The sequence below is a fragment of the Schistocerca piceifrons genome, chromosome 9 (assembly GCF_021461385.2).
Source record: "Schistocerca piceifrons isolate TAMUIC-IGC-003096 chromosome 9, iqSchPice1.1, whole genome shotgun sequence".
NCBI classification, from domain to species: domain Eukaryota; kingdom Metazoa; phylum Arthropoda; class Insecta; order Orthoptera; family Acrididae; genus Schistocerca; species Schistocerca piceifrons.
Genome location: NC_060146.1, coordinates 140055595 through 140077173, shown reverse-complemented (window position 1 = coordinate 140077173; position 21579 = coordinate 140055595). Strand labels below are relative to the sequence as shown.

Sequence of the window (21579 nt, the reverse complement as noted above, 5' to 3'; positions counted from 1 at the left end):
ATGGCTCTAAAGCTAGTGTTGTGGCTATAGTCCGATTAAAATTACTTGATAGTCTCTCACTTGCTGCTACAGTGTTGCCACATCGGCTGCCGGCTACCATTCAGTTATGAGTGACACAGGAACATGGTGGGTCAATTCACAAATCCTGTTAATGTGTAACACACAGAAATGTTGGAATCAGCCACTGGGAGGTATCACAGAAATGCGAGATGCTCTGCTGACAGTTGATTGTAAGTGACCAGTGACTGAACTGTGGCAGAGTATGAGTTTTGTAGCACTGAATTTAAACTTGTGACTTAACCTAACCATAACCTTATGATGTGCAATATATCCAAGAAAACAGCGATTAGCCATCTTTGGCAGAACTAAAATTGTGATTGCTTTGTTTGTGGCTTCTAAGGCTAACCTCTATGAGCATACTCAAGATGGGAAAGTTTCAGTTTCAGCACTAAATGCAAACTAATTTCTTGCTATCATTGGTTACCTGAAACTATCTTTATACTGGCTACATGAGCTGCCATGTTACCAACCAGTGAGCAGTCCTGGTTGGCACTTGGTTGCAGATTACAGGCAGCACAGGCAGATTCCAGACAAAAAAAGAATGATGATTATAAAAATAGAGCAAATAAAAAAGTTGATACAGCGTAAAAAATGATGCAGCAATGTATTAGAAATTAAAAATAGGTTTAAACAAATTAATTGAATAAAAATAATAATCACTCTTTTTATTACACTTAGAAATAACAAAAAAGTACCTGCAATTGTCAAGATTCTAACCTAAGACCTTCCAAATGACAGGTTTAATTTTCTTTTTTTCTGTTTCAGGCTGCCTTGATAGCAAAGACTGCCCACAAAGAAGGCACAACCCTGAAGGAAGCTGCCTTGAAGCTGGGATACCTCACAGAGGCAGACTTCGAGAGCTGGGTGAGGCCGCAAGACATGTTGGGCCCGAAGTAAAAGGACCATAACAATAGCTGCAGCATTAACCTGGTGCAATTCCATGTTGTGGGGATACAATTTAGCCTCATGTATTCCAGAACACATTTTCTGATAATGTTGGAGAAACATGAGCATCATCAGTTCATAGGGACTTCTGCAACCGTATCCAAATGAAAAGCCACTCTGTTGTCCACTCAGTTTGTGCTAAAGCCTGTTGCTTAAGGCAGTGAGGAGCAGGACATTGTATTCTGACCACTGAGTCACTTGCCACGAGCTGTCACCATATATTATTTTTCAAGTGTTTTCCTTGTGTTTGTCACTCATTTTTAATTAAAAATTTGTAACTAATTTTTAATTAAAAAACAACTGTAGCTAAAGATCTGTATTGTTGTAGTGATTGTGTATGTTGGTTCTATTGTACAGAGATTTTTAATAAATATGTTGTCTTTAATCATGTCAGCATACTTAAAAGTAGACTGTAACTGGACTACTACTTGTGAAAAATAGATTCTGTGTAGTCCACAGTATACACTGCAAAAAAAAAAAAAAGTACTATATACCTTTAGAGGTTTCAAATTCACTCAAGATTTGTTGTTGCAACTGTGCATATGGTGTCACCTCCATTGGCAGCAATGTAGGAGCTGACTCTAGCACCCAGTTGATTGTGCAATGCAAATACTGCAACGCTATATGCTATGCCATGTCTGCCCAACCTTTCCATGTAGTTCTGTAAGAGTTTTTGGTTGATGAATTGCACGAGTCCCTTCTCGTCCCATCGTATCACACACATGCTCAATTGGAGATGAGTCTGGAGATTGTGCTCCCAAGGAAGTTGCTGCACTTCTTGCAGAGCATTTGTAGTTTCACAGGTCTTGTGTGGGTGAGCATTATCCAGTTGGAAGAACACATCACCTACCTGTTGCAAGAATAGTAAAGGAACAGGTCTAACAATATTTTGCATGCACCAAGTGGTGGTTAGCATCACCGTCAGAAACTCCAAAGATGAATGAGAGTTGTAGCTCATCGCACCCCAGACCATAAAGTGTGGGGTATGCCCAGTGTGTGTTGGACAAATGCATTCTATAAGACAAAGCTCACCAGGTCTACATTGTATGTGCAAATGACCATCACTTGTGTGCAGGCAGAATCTGCTTTCGTCACTGAAGACTGTGGCACACCATTCCATCTTCCAAGTGATCCTGTGATGGCACCAGTCCAGCTGTGCATGTTGATACTGTGGCACGAGTGGAAGAGAGGTTAGAGGTGTGTGTGCCCGTAGTACCACTGCTAATAACCCATTCGTAACAGTTCTTGTTGACAAGTCTGGGTTCACAAGTCATCTTATCTGTGCTGTGGTAGCTGTATAATTGGCCACTGCTGCCCTCACAATATGATGATCCTGGTGGGTGACAGTGCTGTGTGGATGTCCAGAACCTCGTCTATGGGTGTGAAAATGTTCATGTGACCACAGATACCAGCACTGTTGCCCAACGGAAACAGCACATCCAACTTTTGTGGCAGTTCTCCAAAAGCACCATCCCCCCACGCCCCCCCCCCCCCTTTTGGAAGGTCACAGTTTGTCCCCTTTCAAACTCACTCATTCAGCTGTAGAAAGCACGAGTGCATCTCCGGGTGATGGTTGCCTGCTTGCTTCACATATTTGCACCAAATGCAGCCCTCTAGCTGTGAGCAATCCCTATTAAAGGAGAGATACAGATTGCATTCCAGTAGCTGTGCCCCTGTGCTACCTCTTTGCGGACGACACTGAACCATTTCAATACGTTTACTCCCTCCAGATGGTTTATGCCATCATCCCATCAAAAATGACGTAGTTTTCCCATTGGCAGCGTACAATGTAACACCTGCTAAATAACAAGATCCACTGCAGCATTTTGTAGCACTCCACAGAAAGTGCTACAGAAATATGCCTAATTCACTTCCCTCTTTAATTTTTATTTATTTATTTTTTAAATGAAGCAGTAAGAGACGTATAAAACTAAGACAGATTCAGCTAGACAAATCTCCCAGTATAGGCAGTTGTTGCAATAGGGGCGTCACTATTTCACAGAGAAATTCTCAGAGTAAATAGTTGAGGTTTTATTTCAGTCTTAGTCCAAAAATCATCGTATCTACTTTCAGTGTTATTCTGTACCATAACAAGTCTTGTGGGGCAGCTGCAAGCTAACAGTGAAGTCATTTTCCTGTAAGAAACTGAATTTTTATTTGAAGCAAATATTTATTTGCTTAGCAGTTAGCTAATTTCTATCCCTTGGTTGTTACCCAGCACCATGGTGCCAGAAACAATATCAGAAGTTAAGATTGCTGTCATGTATATTATGACAAAGCATTTGCCTTACCAACAATCAAACAAAAGGTGGCAAAATGCAAGCATTAATTACTTGAATCATTTAAAAAATGTGTTAAAAGTTGCATATTATCAGCATGTCCCATATTACGGATTGTTTTGCCCAGCTGGAAGCCAGCCGTTGGCGGGGAGTATATTTCCCCTCCACTGTGAGGCATTTATTTGTGTAGAAATCTTGTGCAGGTAGCAGGTGCGTGTTAGGTGACACAGTACAATGTAGTGAGTGAAAGCGTTTCAATTGAAATGGCAAAATGCAGTATTCTTTTCACCTAAAAGTATTCACGTATGATTCATAGTGTGTGCAGTAAGGAGATTATTTCAAGAGGAATTACATAAATTTTGTGAAATGGGAAGTGTTCCTTACAGGGAACATAGACAACCACATACATTACTCACAGAAGAAGCAAAGTAACATTGTGTATGCTCTGGAGCAGTCTCCTAGAAAATCAGTTCGACATCTTTCACAGCAAATAGGAATCTCCTGTGGCTCTGTTTAAACAGCTACAAAGTTACTGTGGTACAAAATAACTGCAGTGCAAGAACTTAAACTACTGACCCTGCAAAAAGGTTGTAGTTTTATTAATGGAATTTTGAACAGAGTGCATGGTGGAGAAATTGATAGTCTCCTAACTTTCTTTTTGGACGAATTGTGATTTGACCTAAGCGGATACGTTATTTCACAAAACACTGTTATTGGAATTCTGAGAAGCCTACCACAATACACAAGTCACCCCAGCATGATAAAAAAAAATATGGAAGTGTGGTGTGCTATTGGTAGTGAGAGAATAATAGGCCATCTTTTTTTGCCCGTGTAATATTTTACAGTGGGAGATATATGAAAATGGTTTTTTTGCCAGTTAACTGAATTTCCTGATATGTTTGGAGTTTATCACTAACAACATATGGTCTTCTCCTTCCCCAGATTTAACCCACTGCGATTTTTATCTTATCTTGGGTGGGGGGGGGGGGGGGGTGCGGGCAACTCAAATCCACACACTTTAGACGAACTTAAATTTTAACATTTTTCAAGAAATTGCTGCCATGTCTTAAAGAAGACACGGCAGAGTGTAATGAGAAATTTCCTAAGCAGGTGTCAGAAATGCTTGGATAATGAAGGGAGGCAGTTCTAGCATCTTCTTGCTTAAAATATGGAATTTACTTTTAAGGGTTTACATTATGTATGTAAGAAATAACTTACATGACAAACTATACTACGTTTACTGTGGAGGACTTCACGTCATCCGAACCGTGGGCACAGCAGCCAGCCGGCCGCACGCCATGAAAGCAGTTGGGCTAATGATTTATCACCCTGTAGTATGTTCACGGATACCAGATTATCTATTTAGAATGGACCCATAATTCTGGTGTAGTTGTAGTACTACCACACAGTATACTACATTAAAAGAGATCAGCATGTCTTAAAAGAAACCCACACTAGGTGTGGTGATAATACTGCGAAAAAAAAGTCTAACCTGAATTACAGGTTGCACTTTTTCGTTGTAGATATACTATAGTAACTAACTTACCACCAACACCTTTAGTAAAAAGACTGATTTCTATGCTAGTGTATTCTGTGTGAGCCTCTTCATCTTTGCATAGATACTGCAACCTACATCCATAAAGCCCTCTATAATGTTTACCCATACAGCAGCCCAGTTGAGAGTCTGTCTGCTAAAGCTGCTGAACTACCACTGTCCTACCGCTGTGACTTTCTCCTCAACAGGTATGCATGCCGTTTGTCTGCCATGCATGGCCACCCCTCCTATGCCGCCTCCTTTGACGATTCCTTAGATCATTAGTATGGGGCTCGTCCCTCTTCTCTGTTACCTCCTGCCGTCCACTTTCGCCACTTGCTGCGGCGGCTTAACTTCACGCTCCCTGCAACTTCCACTGTGGGTGTGAACCCTTCACCACCTTGGCTTCATGAAGAGGCCCATGTTAACCTTGATCTTCATTCGCTTCCTAAGGACACTACTGCAGCCTCGGTCTATTGCCTCCAGTTTCACAACCTTCGCATGGAACTTAGCGATAGAACCTTTGTATACACTGATGGCTCTCGGACTGACCATGGGGTCAGGTGTGCATTCGTCATTGGCACCCGTGTCATTAGATACTGGCTTCTGGCCCACTCCTCAATATTTACAGCCGAGCTTTTCACCTTTTATCAGGCTGTGGAGTACATCTGGTAACACAGCCTTTCCAATTGTGTCCTCTGCTCAGACTCACTCAGCGCCTTCACAGTCTGTGTCTGCTGTACACTGATCATCTCTCAGTGCAGCAGGTACAGGAAAACTGTCACTTGCTCACTCTTGGTGGAGCCAATGTCATGTGTCTGTGGGTCCCTGATCATGTCGGTCTGCCAGGAAGTGAGGCTGCTGACTTTGCTGCCAAGGCTGCAGTTCTCTTACCTCAGCCCGTGAGTCCCTCTATTCCCTTCAATGATCTCTGCGTTACCGTCTGTCAGGTGCTGATGTCCTTTTGGCATCGCCTCCATTCACGGGAATAAGCTTCAGCTTCTGAAGCCTCTCCCGGCACCTTGGATGACCACCTCTCGGCCCTTCCACTGGGAAGAGATTATTTTAACTCAGCTGCGTATTGAGTACTGCCTTTTTAGCCATCATCATTTGCTCAATGCCACTGCTCCACCACTATGTATGCATTGCGCCAAAATTGTAACTGTCTGCCACTACCTGCTGGAATGCCCCTTTTTACTAATTTACATTCCATCTTAGGTTTGCTATCAGCTGTTTTAGCCAATGACTTTTGGGCTGTTGCCCACGTTTTACTTTTTATCCACCGAAGAAATATGGTGAAGACCATTTAATTTTTAGTTTTTGATCTCCATTTTTTTAAAGCCCTTTTTCTTTGTTTAGATGTCTCCTATTCTTGAAGTTGGGACTGACATAGTCATTTTCTGTGTCTCTGTGTTTGCTTTCTACAGTTTTGACTTGGGCGCATATGACCTCAGTTGTTTTTTGCACCCTAAAAACAAAACAAACAGTTTTTACCCACCACACTTTCCTCTATTACATAATTAATGATTCTTTGATGATACCTCAGTCTCCTCTCGTCAATTCAATTCCATATCTCTTCATGAGTTATCCAGTTTGTCAATCTAACATTCTCCTGTAGCTCCACAATTCGAAAGCTTCTATTCTCTTCTTGTCTGTACTGTTCATTCTCAATGTTTCACTTCCAAATGAGGCTACAATCCAGGTATACCATCAGAAAAAACACTACACTTAAACTTATATTCAGTGTTAAACAATTGCTCTTTTTCAGAAAAGCTTTTCTTGTTATTGCTAGTCTGCATTTTATACCATCTTTACTTCTGCAGTCATCAGCAATTTCACTACCCAAAAATTCATTCATAAATTAAATATAATTCTCCCAGTGCAATGTGTCTTGCTTGGGTGCTCTTTTTTACCTTAATTTTACATTTGTTGATCTTCATCACATAATGTCTTTCCAAGACACTATCCATTCTGTTCAGCTGCTGTTAGAGGTCCTTCACTGTCTCTGATAGAATTACAATTTCATTGCCAAATGTAAAAGTGTTTATTTCATCTCCCTGACCTATAACCCCCTTTCAAAACCACCTTCGTTTCCTTTAAAAATGCTAGCTCTATGTACAGAACAACATGGGGAGTAGATAGATTGCAACTGTGTATCACGTCTTTCTCAACTACTGGCTACCCTCCATGTTCATAGTCTTAATAACTACAGTCTGGTTTCAGTATAATTTGTACACAGCCTTTCGCTCCTGTATTTTAGCCTTGGAAGCTTGCAACATCTATTTATGTAAATCGGGTATCTATTTTGTTACGTCTTGTTTGGAAGTCATATTCCTTATAAGTGTACAATGATTCTGCTTATACATGGGCCTTTCCCCCCACTAGATTGCTTGATAATACCAAAGTTTTCAAATTGGATGGTTACCAATATAATGTTGGCTTTAAAGTTTTAAAAAAACCTGATGCAGGGATTTTTTTTTTTCCTCTCCAATAGTTTTAATGCAGCTGTGGCCCAGACCGTAACAAATATGTTAATGACAACTGTGTCACAGCATTCTCCATGCATTGTGACTTTTCTTCTTGTCAATGTAGTTGAATGAGCTTTATAAGTTGAAGCTTTCAGCTGACATGACTTTCCCATTATATAAAGGATAGTCAAATGAAATCAAGGCAGATGGGAAAAAATAAGTAAACTGTTTATTTCAAATGGAACCACAACAACTGTTAAATATATTTATCCCACTGTGAGAGAAGATGTCAATGCCTTCATGGAAAATGTTTGCAGTTGCCTATAGAAACATCGTTGTACCCAGGTGTCTGAAGTAAATTGACAACCAGCAGCAAATGTCTGTCTTCAGGGCTCCAAAAATATAGAGATTACATGGGGAGAGATTGGGAATGTATGGAGGACATGTCAAGGCTTCCCAGCAAAAGAAGATATATATTTGTAGCCATCAGTTTGCTTTGGATGAAGAGGTGCATGCCTGGGTACAATTATTGTGGTTCTGTAAGGCAATCACAAACATTTTTCATGAAGATATTGATAGTCTTGTCTCAAAGTAGGATGAGTGTTTCAACAGTTATGGTGATTACTTTTGAAATAATAAACAGTTTTCTTACTTTTTTCCATTTGTCTTTTATTTCAAATACACATCCTAGAAATCTCTAAGTACTTTTAATGTCATATTCTAGAACAGGGAGCCGGTCTAAAGTTTTGTTATTGAACTTTTCAGTTTTATCTCCATTTATTCTGACCTACTTGGAGCATTCTTTATGTCATCATTACTGTGCACACCGCTTTTATATCTGCCTTTACTGCTATACAGATTCAACTGGCTTTGTATGTGTGTACACCTGTGTGTGTCGTTTTGACATCATACCATATATCGAAGTTTAGTTACTTGTTATAACGGCCTCAGGAGTTCTGAAACATTGTAGACTTTATTCAGCAATTCCTGAGTGATGTGCACGTGGCATCGTTTTTGGACAAAATTCAGCTGTTTCAGAACAAACTTTGCTGCTACATCTGAAAAAAAAATTATTAGGCATGAGCCAAAATATACCCTGACATCATCATCAACCACCCTGTGATAGTGATATGGCAAGTTTCCACAACCATTTTCTTTACATTTTCCACATTTTCATCAGTAAGTGATGTGCTACCTTTCATCTCCAGTTGGTGTCCTGAGGTTTCATTTTACACAATATGTTACAGAAAGAAAACTATTTGTTAGTCAAAGGATAGAAAAGGAAAGCAGCTGAGAACTGAGTGAGATAGGGTTGTAGCATCTCTTAACACATTTTTCAGACTGTACACTGAACAAGTGATAAAGTACATGAGCAGCAATTTGGAAAAGTATTAAAATTCAAGAAACAGAAGCTCTGAGGTTTGCTGATGACGTAATTCTGTGGGATACAGAAAAGGACCACAAACATCAGGTGCAAAGATAGCATATCGAAAAGATATATTATGATGATGATGATAAAAGGAAAACTAGGGTAATATGGATTCCATTATCAATTAGGTGTGCAACCTCGGACACCAATAGTTCGTCTTCCATTGTTGTTAACCTTACAGCCATCTTGATGGATCAGTGACAATTCTGAATGACTGAGAATGGTTATTCATATGCTGAAGTGGTAAAACTGTGCAACACGAAAATACATATAACGTGCAGTTACAGATGCATGTGTCCTAGACAAGTCTTGCATAAATATTTTGTCTGTATGGAGCTAGCACTGATTCAGCAAATCCCCACTACTTACAAATTGCAGGGTTTCGAATTGCCAGGCAGAGAAAATTTCATTAACGACAATGGTAATGGGCTTAGTCAAATTAAATCATATGATGCTGAGGAAAGAACTGGATATTTTTGTTCCAATTTACAGCAGTTGCCAGGTACAATTGTTTGACTATACAAAATGGTACTTTTTGCAAGCTGTTCTATTTTTACATATAACCATAAATAAAGTGCTGGCAGGTCGATAGAAACACAAACAGACACATACATACACACAAAATTCAAGCTTTCGCAACAAACTGTTGCCTCATCAGGAAAGAGGGAATTAGAGGGAAAGACGAAAGGAAGTGGATTTTAAGGGAGAGGGTAAGGAGTCATTCCAATCCCGGGAGCGGAAAGACTTACCTTAGGGGGAAAAAAGGAAGGGTATGCGCGCGCGCGCGCGCGCGCGCGCCCACACACACACACACACACACACACACACACACACACACACACACACACATATCCATCCACACATATACAGACACAAGCAGACATATTTAAAGACAAATATATTTTTCCCACGTGGAATGTTTCCCTCTATTATATTAACCATAAATAAATGTACATCTCGTCAGCTTTGCATTATTTTCATTCTAAATGTTCGGTGTTTGAACATAAAACATTCCTCCACATCATGAAACACCAATTTTTAATGCATCCAGAAAAGTACTAATATTTGTACACTATGATAGTGATGTAACTGTAAACTATATGGAAAAATAATCATAATAATCCACCATAGTAGGGACATGGCAATAAATGGATTATATCACACAAATAAAAAATACAGCTATTTCTGCAGTGTCTAATAGTTGATTTCTTCCTTTGTCATAAAACACCATAAACTGTTTATATTTTGATATCCCACTTGTCTTTCCCTACGAGTAGAATGATGTCACATTTTCTGCTGCAAACTGTCACCTTTCTTCATCCTTGATGTTTCAGGTTCGAGTTTGCTGCGAACTTCTGTTTACCCAAATAGTACCACAGTCTCTGGTTTTGTTTTTCAGTAGTAACCAAGAATGCCTATATGATTGTAGGGGGGTGCAAATATATGGAGCCAAGGAGTATTTTTAATATTTTGGAAGACAAATGATGACTTGCAGGTAGCCATTAGAAAGGTCCAGCTCCAATCCTGTTAAATGCCTTTGTGACAATGACTTTAGAATCATGTTATTCAAAGAAAACCATCTGACTGCACTATATTTTTCCTTTACCGAGAGCTAGGGGGCCGTCCCCCCTCCCTCCCCCTCCCCCCTTGCCCACGGGTGTGGGTGCCCTTGATAATAGCTCTGTAGTAGAGGTATTGTTATAACACCACCACATAACAAGATGAGGACGAAGAACTGAGAGAACAGGTTCTTTCAATTTTTTTTCTCACTAGTGTAAATCTCCATATTGCAGATGTAGCCTGCCACTCACACACACCATCCTACAGGTAATCTGTACTTTGCAATCTTTGCAAGGTTGTAAATTCAAAACTTCAGGCTTCCTCTCCACAGAATCATCCCCTTGGCCAAAGATAGATGGTGCTTTGGTTTTTGAAGTGTCTTGAATTTACTGATTTTATATGTCTCCCAGAAGATTTCCTCAATTTCATGTTGTCATTAAAGTGACAGAATGACCAAATCTGTTGTGACTCAGTGATAATACTGGGGTTGCTGTTGGACATTCTGTTGACCAATGACATTTCCATCTATCTTTTCTTGTTTGTTCTATTAGAAGACATAGACCAAAGGATTTCTTTGTTTCTCTTGGGGCATTTGTCATATTCTCTGGCACTGCTGTGCTTCACCATACTTGACACCAGGTATAACACCACTTTCTCTTTAGATGGTTGAATTTACAATATGTTAACACTGAATAGACAGTTGCCTTTAATAATAGTTATGATGTGGACCTGCTAGTCAATTCCAATGTGACTTCTTGCAATACTTGGCAACTTCTTTCCCAAAGTGTGATTGCTTCACTGAGAGAGAGTAGGGTTTCTGCTACTGTTAGCTATGTAAATTATTTTTGACAGGTACTTTGCTGTAAACACTGTATTTTCTTCCATGAGCTTACACAATTACAATTCACAACCGTATAACAATTACTTTTAGTCTGGACCTTCACCCAAAATCAACCAGCCTGTTTTGTGTCTTTACTATTATTGACATTCTTGGAGAGGTCTGCTTGCATATCCTACAGTGGTCCCTCCAAGCACCTTTAACTGGTGGCAGCATAGCATAGTGCATTCCAGCAGGAAGTGTAGACACCCACTCACCACTCAGTCTGGGCACACCTCTCATCAATATACTATTTTCAGTGCACATCTAAGTTATATATAGTTTTTTGTATTTCGTTCATGCAGCTATTCTCCATACTATGAAGAGCCTTTTTCATGGAAATGTTATGGGATGCCACATACTCCCCAACTTCGAATGAAGGATGTCACTTTAACAATCCTTATACTTCTTTATGTCAGTCCAGCATACATTTCTAAAGTCTTAGATACAACTGAAAATTTACCATTGAACATTTTCTTTAATCTGTAGTAATACTCTGAATTTGTTTTCTTTAGGTATCTCATCAACATTTTTATTTAAGATAAAAATTTATCATATCCAATTTTCTTTTTATTTACAATTATTCATTAAATTACAATCTATTGGCCAAAGTGAAATGTCAGTTCCAAAACTGATAAAGATTCCGAACAGTATTTAATATTTCTCATATGAGAATACCATAAACATTGCATTGTACCCCAAATATGGCAGATTCAGAGATGCACCAACACTTCAACATTACATTTCAGGACCAAATCTCAGCACACAGTACAGCCAGCACAGTGAAGCTCAGAAACAGGTAAGTCTTATAATTCCCGTATTATTGTTATGTCATACTTTCTTCACTCCACAGGAAAACTCATTTCAAATAAAACATTTGCCTGTTGCTAAGCTTTCCTCACTCTACAGCATTTCCAGGGGTAGGTACTCTTTCCCCCAATACACAAGTTCGATGCAATGCACACCCCTCACCTTCTCCCGCCATCCTTAAAAATGTTGTGGAGCTATACATGGGTCCACCCTAACATAACATAGGTTACCATCTGTGGAGTAACCTACCCTACAAACCTCTCTTCTCTCTCTTTTCGCAAGGTGCATCACATCACACAACTACCACTATGAGCACTAAAATATCCTAAACCTTTTATTACTCTTCACCCTTCTTGCCACAAGACTAGAAGGAACTTCAGGACAGAAATGGTAACTATTTGAAATAACAAAGTACAGTCACAATGCTGAATAAAGAAAAGGTACCTGAAGACAATCATGTCTGCTATGTTGTCTGTGGGTGTAAATACATAACTAGATGAAATCCAGAGGCAGTGTGTAGTAAAAACGACGTCTCGTGACCTGTACACAACAAATGACATTGGAAATACAAGTACACTCATGATCCTTCTGCAATGTGTTAAGAATTATTTTCTGTAGGTATTTGTGAGGAACATAGCTTTGTATGGAAGGGAAAGGTGGATGATAAACTGTACAGAGAAGAGGAGGATAGAATCTTCTGAAATGTAATGTTACAGATGACTGTTGAGGATTATATGGGTGGATCAGATAACTAGTAAATGGAGAGAAAAGAAATTTATCGCACAGCTTGTACAAAAGAAAGGATATGTTGGCTGGACACATCTGGAGGTGACAAGGAAGTATTAAATTGGTAATTAGGGGTGTAAAAATTGTAGAGTGAGAGCAAGACCTGACAATATCCAGCACATTCAAATGTCTGTCAGTTACAGTAGTTTTGAAAAGGTGAAGAGAGTTGCGCTGGGTGGATTAATGTGGAGAACTGCATCATACAGTCTTCGGATTGAAGATAACTGCAACATCATACATGTCAACTGAAAGCTGACTTAGCTGTGACCATTTGATACTCATCTTTTTGCAACAAATGTGGGATCTTCTCCATAGGCAGATGTTACTAAAAAATAGGGTATTATTTTACCTAAGGCCAGAGTTGAGCTACAGTGGTTTGAGGAACTTGCTAATAAACTCACAGTGATATCTCACCCACTGAATATGCATAACCTGAATGCAATGGAACACATTTATGGCACTAATCAATTGTACATATCTATAAAATGCTTATAAAATATGAGGTGTGATCGAAAAGTAATGGTACTCATGTTCGTGGTGTCTGTTTACATTTTCAGCTGTTTTGAATATTTAGTTTATTGTTGACAGTCAAAAAGGTTGTGTGTTTTCAAGTGCTCCATGAATTTTTACTTTTGAAAAAGTTGGATCCAAGAATTTCTATTAAATTTTGGTTGAAAAATGGAATAAAGTACAGCACTGCAGTCGAAATATTGACTGTGGCTTTTGGCAACTCTACTATGAGTAAGACGAGAGTTCATGAATGGTAAACATTTTAGAGGGTCGAAAAGACATAGATGACAACCACCTGGGAAGCTTTAGCACATCACTTACTGATGAAAATGTGGAAAATGTAAAGAAAATGGTTGTGGAAACTTGCCATATCACTATCACAGGGTGGTTGATGATGATGTCAGGGTATATTTTGGCTCATGCCTAATAATTTTTTTTTCAGATGTAGCAGCAAAGTTTGTTCTGAAACAGCTGAATTTTGTCCAAAAACGATGCCACGTGCACATCACTCAGGAATTGCTGAATGAAGTCTACAATGTTTCAGAACTCCTGAGGCCGTTATAACAAGTAACTAAACTTCGATATATGGTATGATGTCGAAACCGAGGCCTGATTGTCCCTGTGGAAACTGCCTGAAGAGTCAAGAGAGGGGGGAGGGGGGAAATTGACATGTTCGATTACCTGCGAATATTCATCACACTATTTTCTTGGATTACAATGCGATAGTGCAACACGAGTTCCTGCCTTATGGTTGTATGCTCAATAACGAATACTACCTGGAAGTTATGCGCCTTTGTGTGAAGCAGTCCTAAGAAATTGACCAGAATTATGGCAAAACCACCCATGGAAATTGCACCATGACAGTGCTCTGATTCACATCTCAATGTTTGTCCGTGATTTATTGGCAAAACAACAAAACTGGTACATTGCCTCAGCCACCGTTTTTCCAGAGCTGCGCCCCCCCCCCCCCTCCCCCCTGCGACTTCTATTTCCGAGGCTGAAGAGAACTGTGAAAGGTAGTCATATGTCATTTTGTCACCATTTATGAAATAAAAACAGAATCACTGAAGTAGCTGTCTACCATAATGAACAGTGAGTTCCAAGATTGGAAAAAGCACTGGCACAAGTGTGTTATATCTGAGGGGGATTATATTGAAGAGGACAAAGTTGATTATGAATAAATAAAGATTCTTTAAGAAAAACAAAAATTCCCATTTCTTTTTGATCACACCTCTTATCAGTCTATTTACTCATTTGTTACAGTTAGTTATTCCCCATTCATCTGTGCTCCGCTTATACAGGGTGTTACAAAAAGGTACAACCAAACTTTCAGGAAACATTCCTCACACACAAATAAAGAAAAGATGTTATGTGGACATGTGACTGGAAACGCTTAATTTCCATGTTAGAGCTCATTTTAGTTTCATCGGTATGTACTGTACTTCCTTGATTCACGGCCATGACTTCGGTGCTTGTGTCGACATGTGACTCATTGCTCTACAGTGCATCTACTCTGCATCAAGCACATCAGTATGTAGCATCAACAGGTTAGTGTTCATCACGAATGTGCTTTTGCAGTCAGTGGAATATTTACAAATGCAGAGTTGGCAGATGCCCATTTGATGTATGGATTAGCACGGGGCAATAGCCTTGGTGCGGTACGTTTGTATCGAGACAGATTTCCAGAACGAAGGTGTCCCGACAGGAAGACGTTCGAAGCAATTGATCGGTACCTTAGGGAGCACGGAACATTCCAGCCTATGATTCGCGACTGGGGAAGGCCTAGAACGATGAGGACACCTGCAATGGATGAGGCAGTTCTTCGTGCAGTTGACGATAACCCTAATGTCAGCATCAGAGAAGTTGCTGCTGTACAAGGTAATGTTGACCACGTCACTGTATGGAGAGTGCTACGGGAGAACCAGTTGTTTCCGTACCATGTACAGCGTGTGCAGGCACTATCAGCAGCTGATTGGCCTCCATGGGTACACTTCTGCGAATGATTCATCCAACAATGTGTCAATCCTCATTTCAGTGCAAATGTTCTCTTTACGGATGTTGCTTCATTCCAACGTTATCAAATTGTAAATTTTCACAATCAACATGTGTGGGCTGACGAGAATTCGCACGCAATTGTGCAATCACGTCATCAACACAGATTTTCTGTGAACGTTTGGGCAGGCACTGTTGGTGATGTCTTGATTGGGCCCCATGTTCTTCCACCTACGCTCAATGGGGCACGTTATCATGATTTAATACGGGATACTCTACCTGTGCTGCTAGAACATGTGCCTTTACAAGTACGACACAACATGTGGTTCATGCACGATGGAGCTCCTGCACATTTCAGTCAAAGTGTTCGTACGCTTCTCAGCAACAGGTTCGGTGACCGATGGATTGGCAGAGGTGGACCAATTCCATGGCCTCCACGCTCTCCTGACCTCAACCCTCTTGACTTTCATTTATGGGGGCATTTGAAAGCTCTTTGTCTACACAATCCCGGTACCAAATGTAGAGATTCTTTGTGCTCGTATTGTGGACGGCTGTGATACAATACGCCATTCTCCAGTGCTGCATCAGCGCATCAGGGATTCCATGCGACGGAGGGTGGATGCATGTATCCTCGCTAACGGAGGACATTTTGAACATTTCCTCTAACAAAGTGTTTGAAGTCACGCTGGTACGTTCTGTTGCTGTGTGTTTCCATTCCATGATTAATGTGATTTGAAGAGAAGTAATAAAATGAGCTGTAACATGGAAATTAAGCGTTTCCGGACACATGTCCACATAACATATTTTCTTTCTTTGTGTGTGAGGAATGTTTCCTGAAAGTTTGGCCGTACCTTTTTGTAACACCCTGTATACAGCGGTTTCCTTATGTGCACTGATATTCTTTCCTTACCCTGTCACATGCCCACAGCACCACCAGGCACCATTCAGTCTTGCAGCGGGCAGTGATTGTAATATTTTGGTTCATCTTCATCTGTCTGCTTTGAAACATATGTTCTGGAGATTTCAACAGGAAACTTCTCTGTGATGTACAGCATCTCTCTTGTAATGTCTGTCACCACACACTGACAGGGATCTCCGTAATGCTGTTGTGCTTACTAAACAAACCTGTGACAAAACTTGCTACTCTCCATTGGATTTTCTGTACCTAAACAATTACTTCTAACCATTAAGGGTCTCAGCCTAACAAGTAATTATCGGTCTATTAGTGTTTTGTATGCCATATATTTTGTGAATGAATCAAGTTTCCTTAGGATTCTTTGAACGAATCCCAGCCTGCATCTGCTTTATCCTTTGATTAGTTTTATTGGTCATTCAATTTCAGGTTTGTCCTGAGGGTAACTCCTAACTATTGTGATGGTGCAAATGTTTGTAGTATTTTTCATAAATTCAATGAACACAACAGATACATATAACAGAGACTTTAGTCATCAATACTATATTCTCCTTCACTATTCACAACAGCCTGCCAATGCTGGGGTAACTTTTCAGCTCCCCAATTGTAGAAATAGCATGGTTTCCAGGCGAAGACCTTGTCGAGCCATATTAGGAGTGCATTTTCACCCAGAAACAAGTTCCTCTAAAGGTTGTTAGACAGAGGGCAGAAAATCTGGAAATCTGAGGGCACAAGATCAGATGAAATAGGTGGAAGTGGAATGACTTCCAACCCAATTGCAATATAGTGTTTTATGTCAGTGTAGCAGAATGTGGGTAGCCATTATTGTGGAGTACCATCACTTCATGCAGTCTTCCTTGTCATCGTCCTTGGACTGCATGTGCAACACCTTGGGGAAGCAATTCATAGTACACCACACCATCGCTGTTCCACCAGATGCATAGCATTATCTTTTGTGGATGTGCACAGGTCTTTGTACGTGTAGTTGCTGCTATGTTTGGGTTCAGTCATTCCATTCTTTTCGTTATGTTAACATAAAAGACACAATTTTTTGTTACCAGTATGATACAGGACAGGAGTGCTCAGTGTTGTTCACGAGCCAGTTGATGATGAGCAAGCAGAGATGCAGCTATGGGCACCCCCAAAATATTGTGATTTTGGTTTAGAGTATGTGGTATCCATACACCCAATTTTTGAACCTTCCCTACTACATGCAAATGTCAAACGATGGTGGAACAATCACAATTCATTGCATTTGTTAGTTCTTGAGTAAATCAATGTGCGTCATTGTGGATTAATGCATTTAAATCCCCAAAGATCTTCCTGAATGTTGAGTCATTAATGTCAAAATGTTCTTCCTTAAAATGAGAAAACCATTTTCTTGCTGTGCTCTGTCCAATGGCATCATGACACTCCATTTCTAACATCTTCAGCTCCTTTCACTATCACCAAATGACAAAATGTAAACTCAAACAGTAACAGCGACCTAAAAATAAATAATGAAAATCGATAAACAAACCCATAACAACTGGAATACCAACATGCAAAAAAAAATGATAGGAACTTATGCACCAACATAATATTTTCCAATAGTCACTGTTGCCCACGATTTGTCACCCTTAGGGTAATGGAACAGTAGTGGATGTCTTTGCTTATTTATGTGCAATATATTACATTATTTTTGTTTAGTGTCAACTACCAGTCTCTGCACCAATCATCGATCATTTGCAGATGTTCCTGCATTATGCAAGTCTTCTGGCACTGCAACATTCCCATAGACAATAGCGTCATCTGTGGACAGCCTCGCAGAGTTTTTGATGTTATCAAACTGATCATATATATGCCATCTGATCAAAAATATCCTGACTCCTATTAAGGGACATTAATATGGCATGCCTCTGCTCTTCACGTTTCCAACAGTTTGAAATCTGCCTGGGACACTTTCAATGAGGTGTTTGAATGTCTGCTCATCTTCCTAAAGAGCCAAAACCTAAGTAGGTAGTGATGTCGTTGTTGGACGCTGGAATTTGGAATGATGTCGACATTCTAACTCATTCCAATGGTATTCCCCTGGTTTCAGGTTAGGACTCTGGGTGAGTCAGTCCATTTCAGGAATCACTGCCTCGCTGGCAATGCTTTATGAAAGGGTGAATTGTCATACTGATAACAGTGCATGAGATGTGCCTTGTCTCGGTTTTGCAGCGGTTGTTCCTTTGCATTTCCATTTCACAGTCATGTCACCATCCATCACCTTTGGCAGCTTTAGAAGGGTTGAGATGTCCCTGATGGATCTGTGATTTAGGTGACATCCGATCACTACTCTATGATCGAAGCCACTGAGCTTTCCTGGCTGACCCATTCTGCTGTCACTGCCTCTCTAGTGACAACACAATACTCTGCAGTTCCTTTTATACTGATGGTGCTGCCTCTTGTGACATCTAGTGGTCAATTTTGCATTACATAGAGGTTCCCCCATAATTTTGATCAGATGCTGTAACAGCCCTAAAACAGTTCTTTGGGGTACTTCCAAAAGTACTTTCCCATCTATCAATTTTGCCCCGCTAAGAATGATGTATTGAATTCAATCTGATAAGAGCTACATATTGATTAAGTGCTGTTCAGCACTCTGTCTCACACTACATTTGCATGAGGTGCCCAAATACAGTTTTTTTTCTGTAAACATATTACCCAGATCTCCTTCTGGTCGTTCCTTTAACAGTTCAATATCTATTCCGGAAATGCTGTTTTGGTGTCTGGATTCAGCTCCCACAACTGGTTTCCAGCTACATGTAAATACACTACTGCATTTGACTGGCAGCTCGATTGTCAGATGCTACATTTAAAACATCGGTTAATGTAGACTATGTGGGGGCTAAAGGAAGAGGACTACAGGACTGACCAGGTAACTGTTAATTTCCTTTATTTAACTAGTGAGATCCAAATTGTTTCTTTATAACATGGAAGTTTACATGTGAGTGATAATATTTTGACTGAATTAGCAACTCCAAACTGTTTGCCAACAATGCCTGCATAGTAAACTGATTTTTAATCTGTTATACACACACACTTGCTTTAGGGTACAATAGCTCTTGTACACAGCCCATGGGTGGAGGTGAAATATTTCCAAATTCAGTGCACAGTATTCAAAAGAAGTCTTTACTCACCAGGAAGTTTCCTAACAATTTCAAGACTCCAAAACATTGGAGTGTATTTATCTCTGACCATTTATTCCTTAGCACTTTTCCTGCTACAGGCATGATCTGAGTGTAATAAACCAGTTTTTCACACATCAATTGATATGGTTAGGGTTTTTAAACGTTTTTCATTCAAAATGTTTAAATATGTTTTTGATCTATCATATCCTCCTTGGCAGTTCATTGAGATCATAAGGAAATCGTACTGTCTCTTTATTAAAAAGTAGATGACGAACCTGGCATTGCACAGGTATTCATTTCGCCAGTTTTCTATTAGAAATGAAAATAAAAAATCCCAGTACTTTCCATATGCTGGGCGCAGCTGTTTCACACTTCTACAACACAATATGGCAAACATTCTGTGTTGCAACGTCTCTTCATAGCTCTATAGACTGCTGTTGTTTTCACTTACAGCTAGTTGAAGGATGTAAAAAGTGCTGGGAGATGTCAGGGATTTCCTTAAGTTGACTTGACTGTAGTAGCGTCATAGTAGTAAAGAAAAAATGTGTTAGGACTTTTTGCATGATGAAAAAATGCTGCAAGCATCTCAGTGTTTGACATATTATCTGTTTAACTGTATGTTGTACAATGATATATTTGTCTAGCTACATTTAATGGCATATATGAATAATGTCTGTAAAATGTGTTGGAAATAGAGTTAGTAGCAAAGAAGTAATAAATTTAAATGTTATGCACAATGACACAATTTTTCAGGTATTTGTCTTTATGACAGCGTATACCTGAACTATGATAGTAGGTAGGGAGATGTGGATGTGGAAAACACACTCTTTCTCTCTCTCTCTCTCTCTCTCTCTCTCTCTCTCTCTCTCTGCTAATAATTTGAATGGAACTGGATGACCAATAAAAAGTGAATAAATATTATTGAATATGCTTTAGGTTTGAATTTAACTCACAACTTCATTTCTTTATTATACATGCAGGTCTGTAATGTACACTGAGGAGATAAAAGCCATGGCATAGCGATATGTGGTATACAGGTGGTGGTAGTATCATGAAAAAAAGGTATAAAATGGCAATGCATTGGCAGAACTGTCAATTGTACTCACATGATCAGAGTGAAAAGGTTTCTAGTATGATTATGGACACACAATGGGAAGTAACAGACTTTGAAGGTGGAATGGTAGTAAGTGCTATAGGCATGGGACATTCAATTTCGGAAATTGTTAGGCAGTTCAATGTTTCAAGATCCCTTGTGTCAACAGTGCCAAGGATACCAAATGCCTGGCATTACCTCTCACTACAAACGACACAGAGGCCAAAGACCTTCGCTTAATGATCAACAACATTAACAACTGTGTAGAGTTGTCAGTGCTAACACACAAGCAACACTGCATGAAGTAAATTCAGAAATAAATGTGGGACATTCAACAAACATATCTATTAGGACAGTCTGGCAAAATTTGGCATTAAAGGGCTATGGCAGCAAACAATTGACACGAGTGCCTTTGCTAACAGCATGACATCGCTTGCAGTGGCTCTCCTGGGCTCATGACCATAAAAGTTGGACCCTAGACAGCTGCAGAATTGTGGCCTAGTCAGATGAGTCCTGATTTCAGTTGGTAAGAGCTGATGCTAGGGTTCAAGTGTGGCGCAGGCCCTCATGAAGCTGTGGACCCAAATTGTCAACAAGGCACTGTGGACGCTGGCTGTGGATCCATTATGGTGTCAGCTGTGTTTACATGGAATGGAGTGGGTCCTCTGGTCCAATTGAACCAATCGTTGACTGGAAATGGTTATATTCAGCTACCTGGTGACCATTTCCAGCCATTCCTGTACTTTACGTTCCAAAAAAAAGCAATTTTTGTGGATGACAATATGCCCTGCCATCAGGCCACAATTGTTCGTGACTGATTTGAAGAAAATTCTGGACAACTGGAGCAAATGATTTGGCCATCCAGATCGCCAGACATGAATCCTGTCAAATATTTTTGGGACATAATCACAAAATCAGTTTGTGTATACCAGCACCACTTTCACAGCTATGTTTATTTGTCTGTCTGTCTGTTTTGTTTTAGGGTGCAAAAATAACTAGGATCATATGCACCAATGTCATAACTATAGAACACAAAGTCAGAGAGAGGAGTTAAAAATGACTAAATGTTAATCCCAATCGATGGAAGAGAAAACAGCTAAAAACAGGGATGAGGAAAAAGGTCTATAAAATACGCCATAGAAAAATGGATGTCCTCAACTAAAAATTT

At 39.8% G+C, this 21579-nt stretch overlaps 1 protein-coding gene across 1 annotated transcript in view; it reads left to right on the top strand.

The window, feature by feature from the left end:
* LOC124716920 (fumarate hydratase, mitochondrial-like) overlaps positions 1 to 1390 on the top strand; it is an 82625-nt gene extending 81235 nt beyond the window's left edge. The window contains exon 8 of the mRNA XM_047243491.1: positions 826 to 1390. Coding sequence (XP_047099447.1) covers positions 826 to 957 — 132 coding nt within the window. The 3' untranslated portion in view covers positions 958 to 1390. The remainder of the gene's footprint in view (positions 1 to 825) is intronic.
* The last annotated feature ends 20189 nt before the right edge of the window (positions 1391 to 21579 follow it).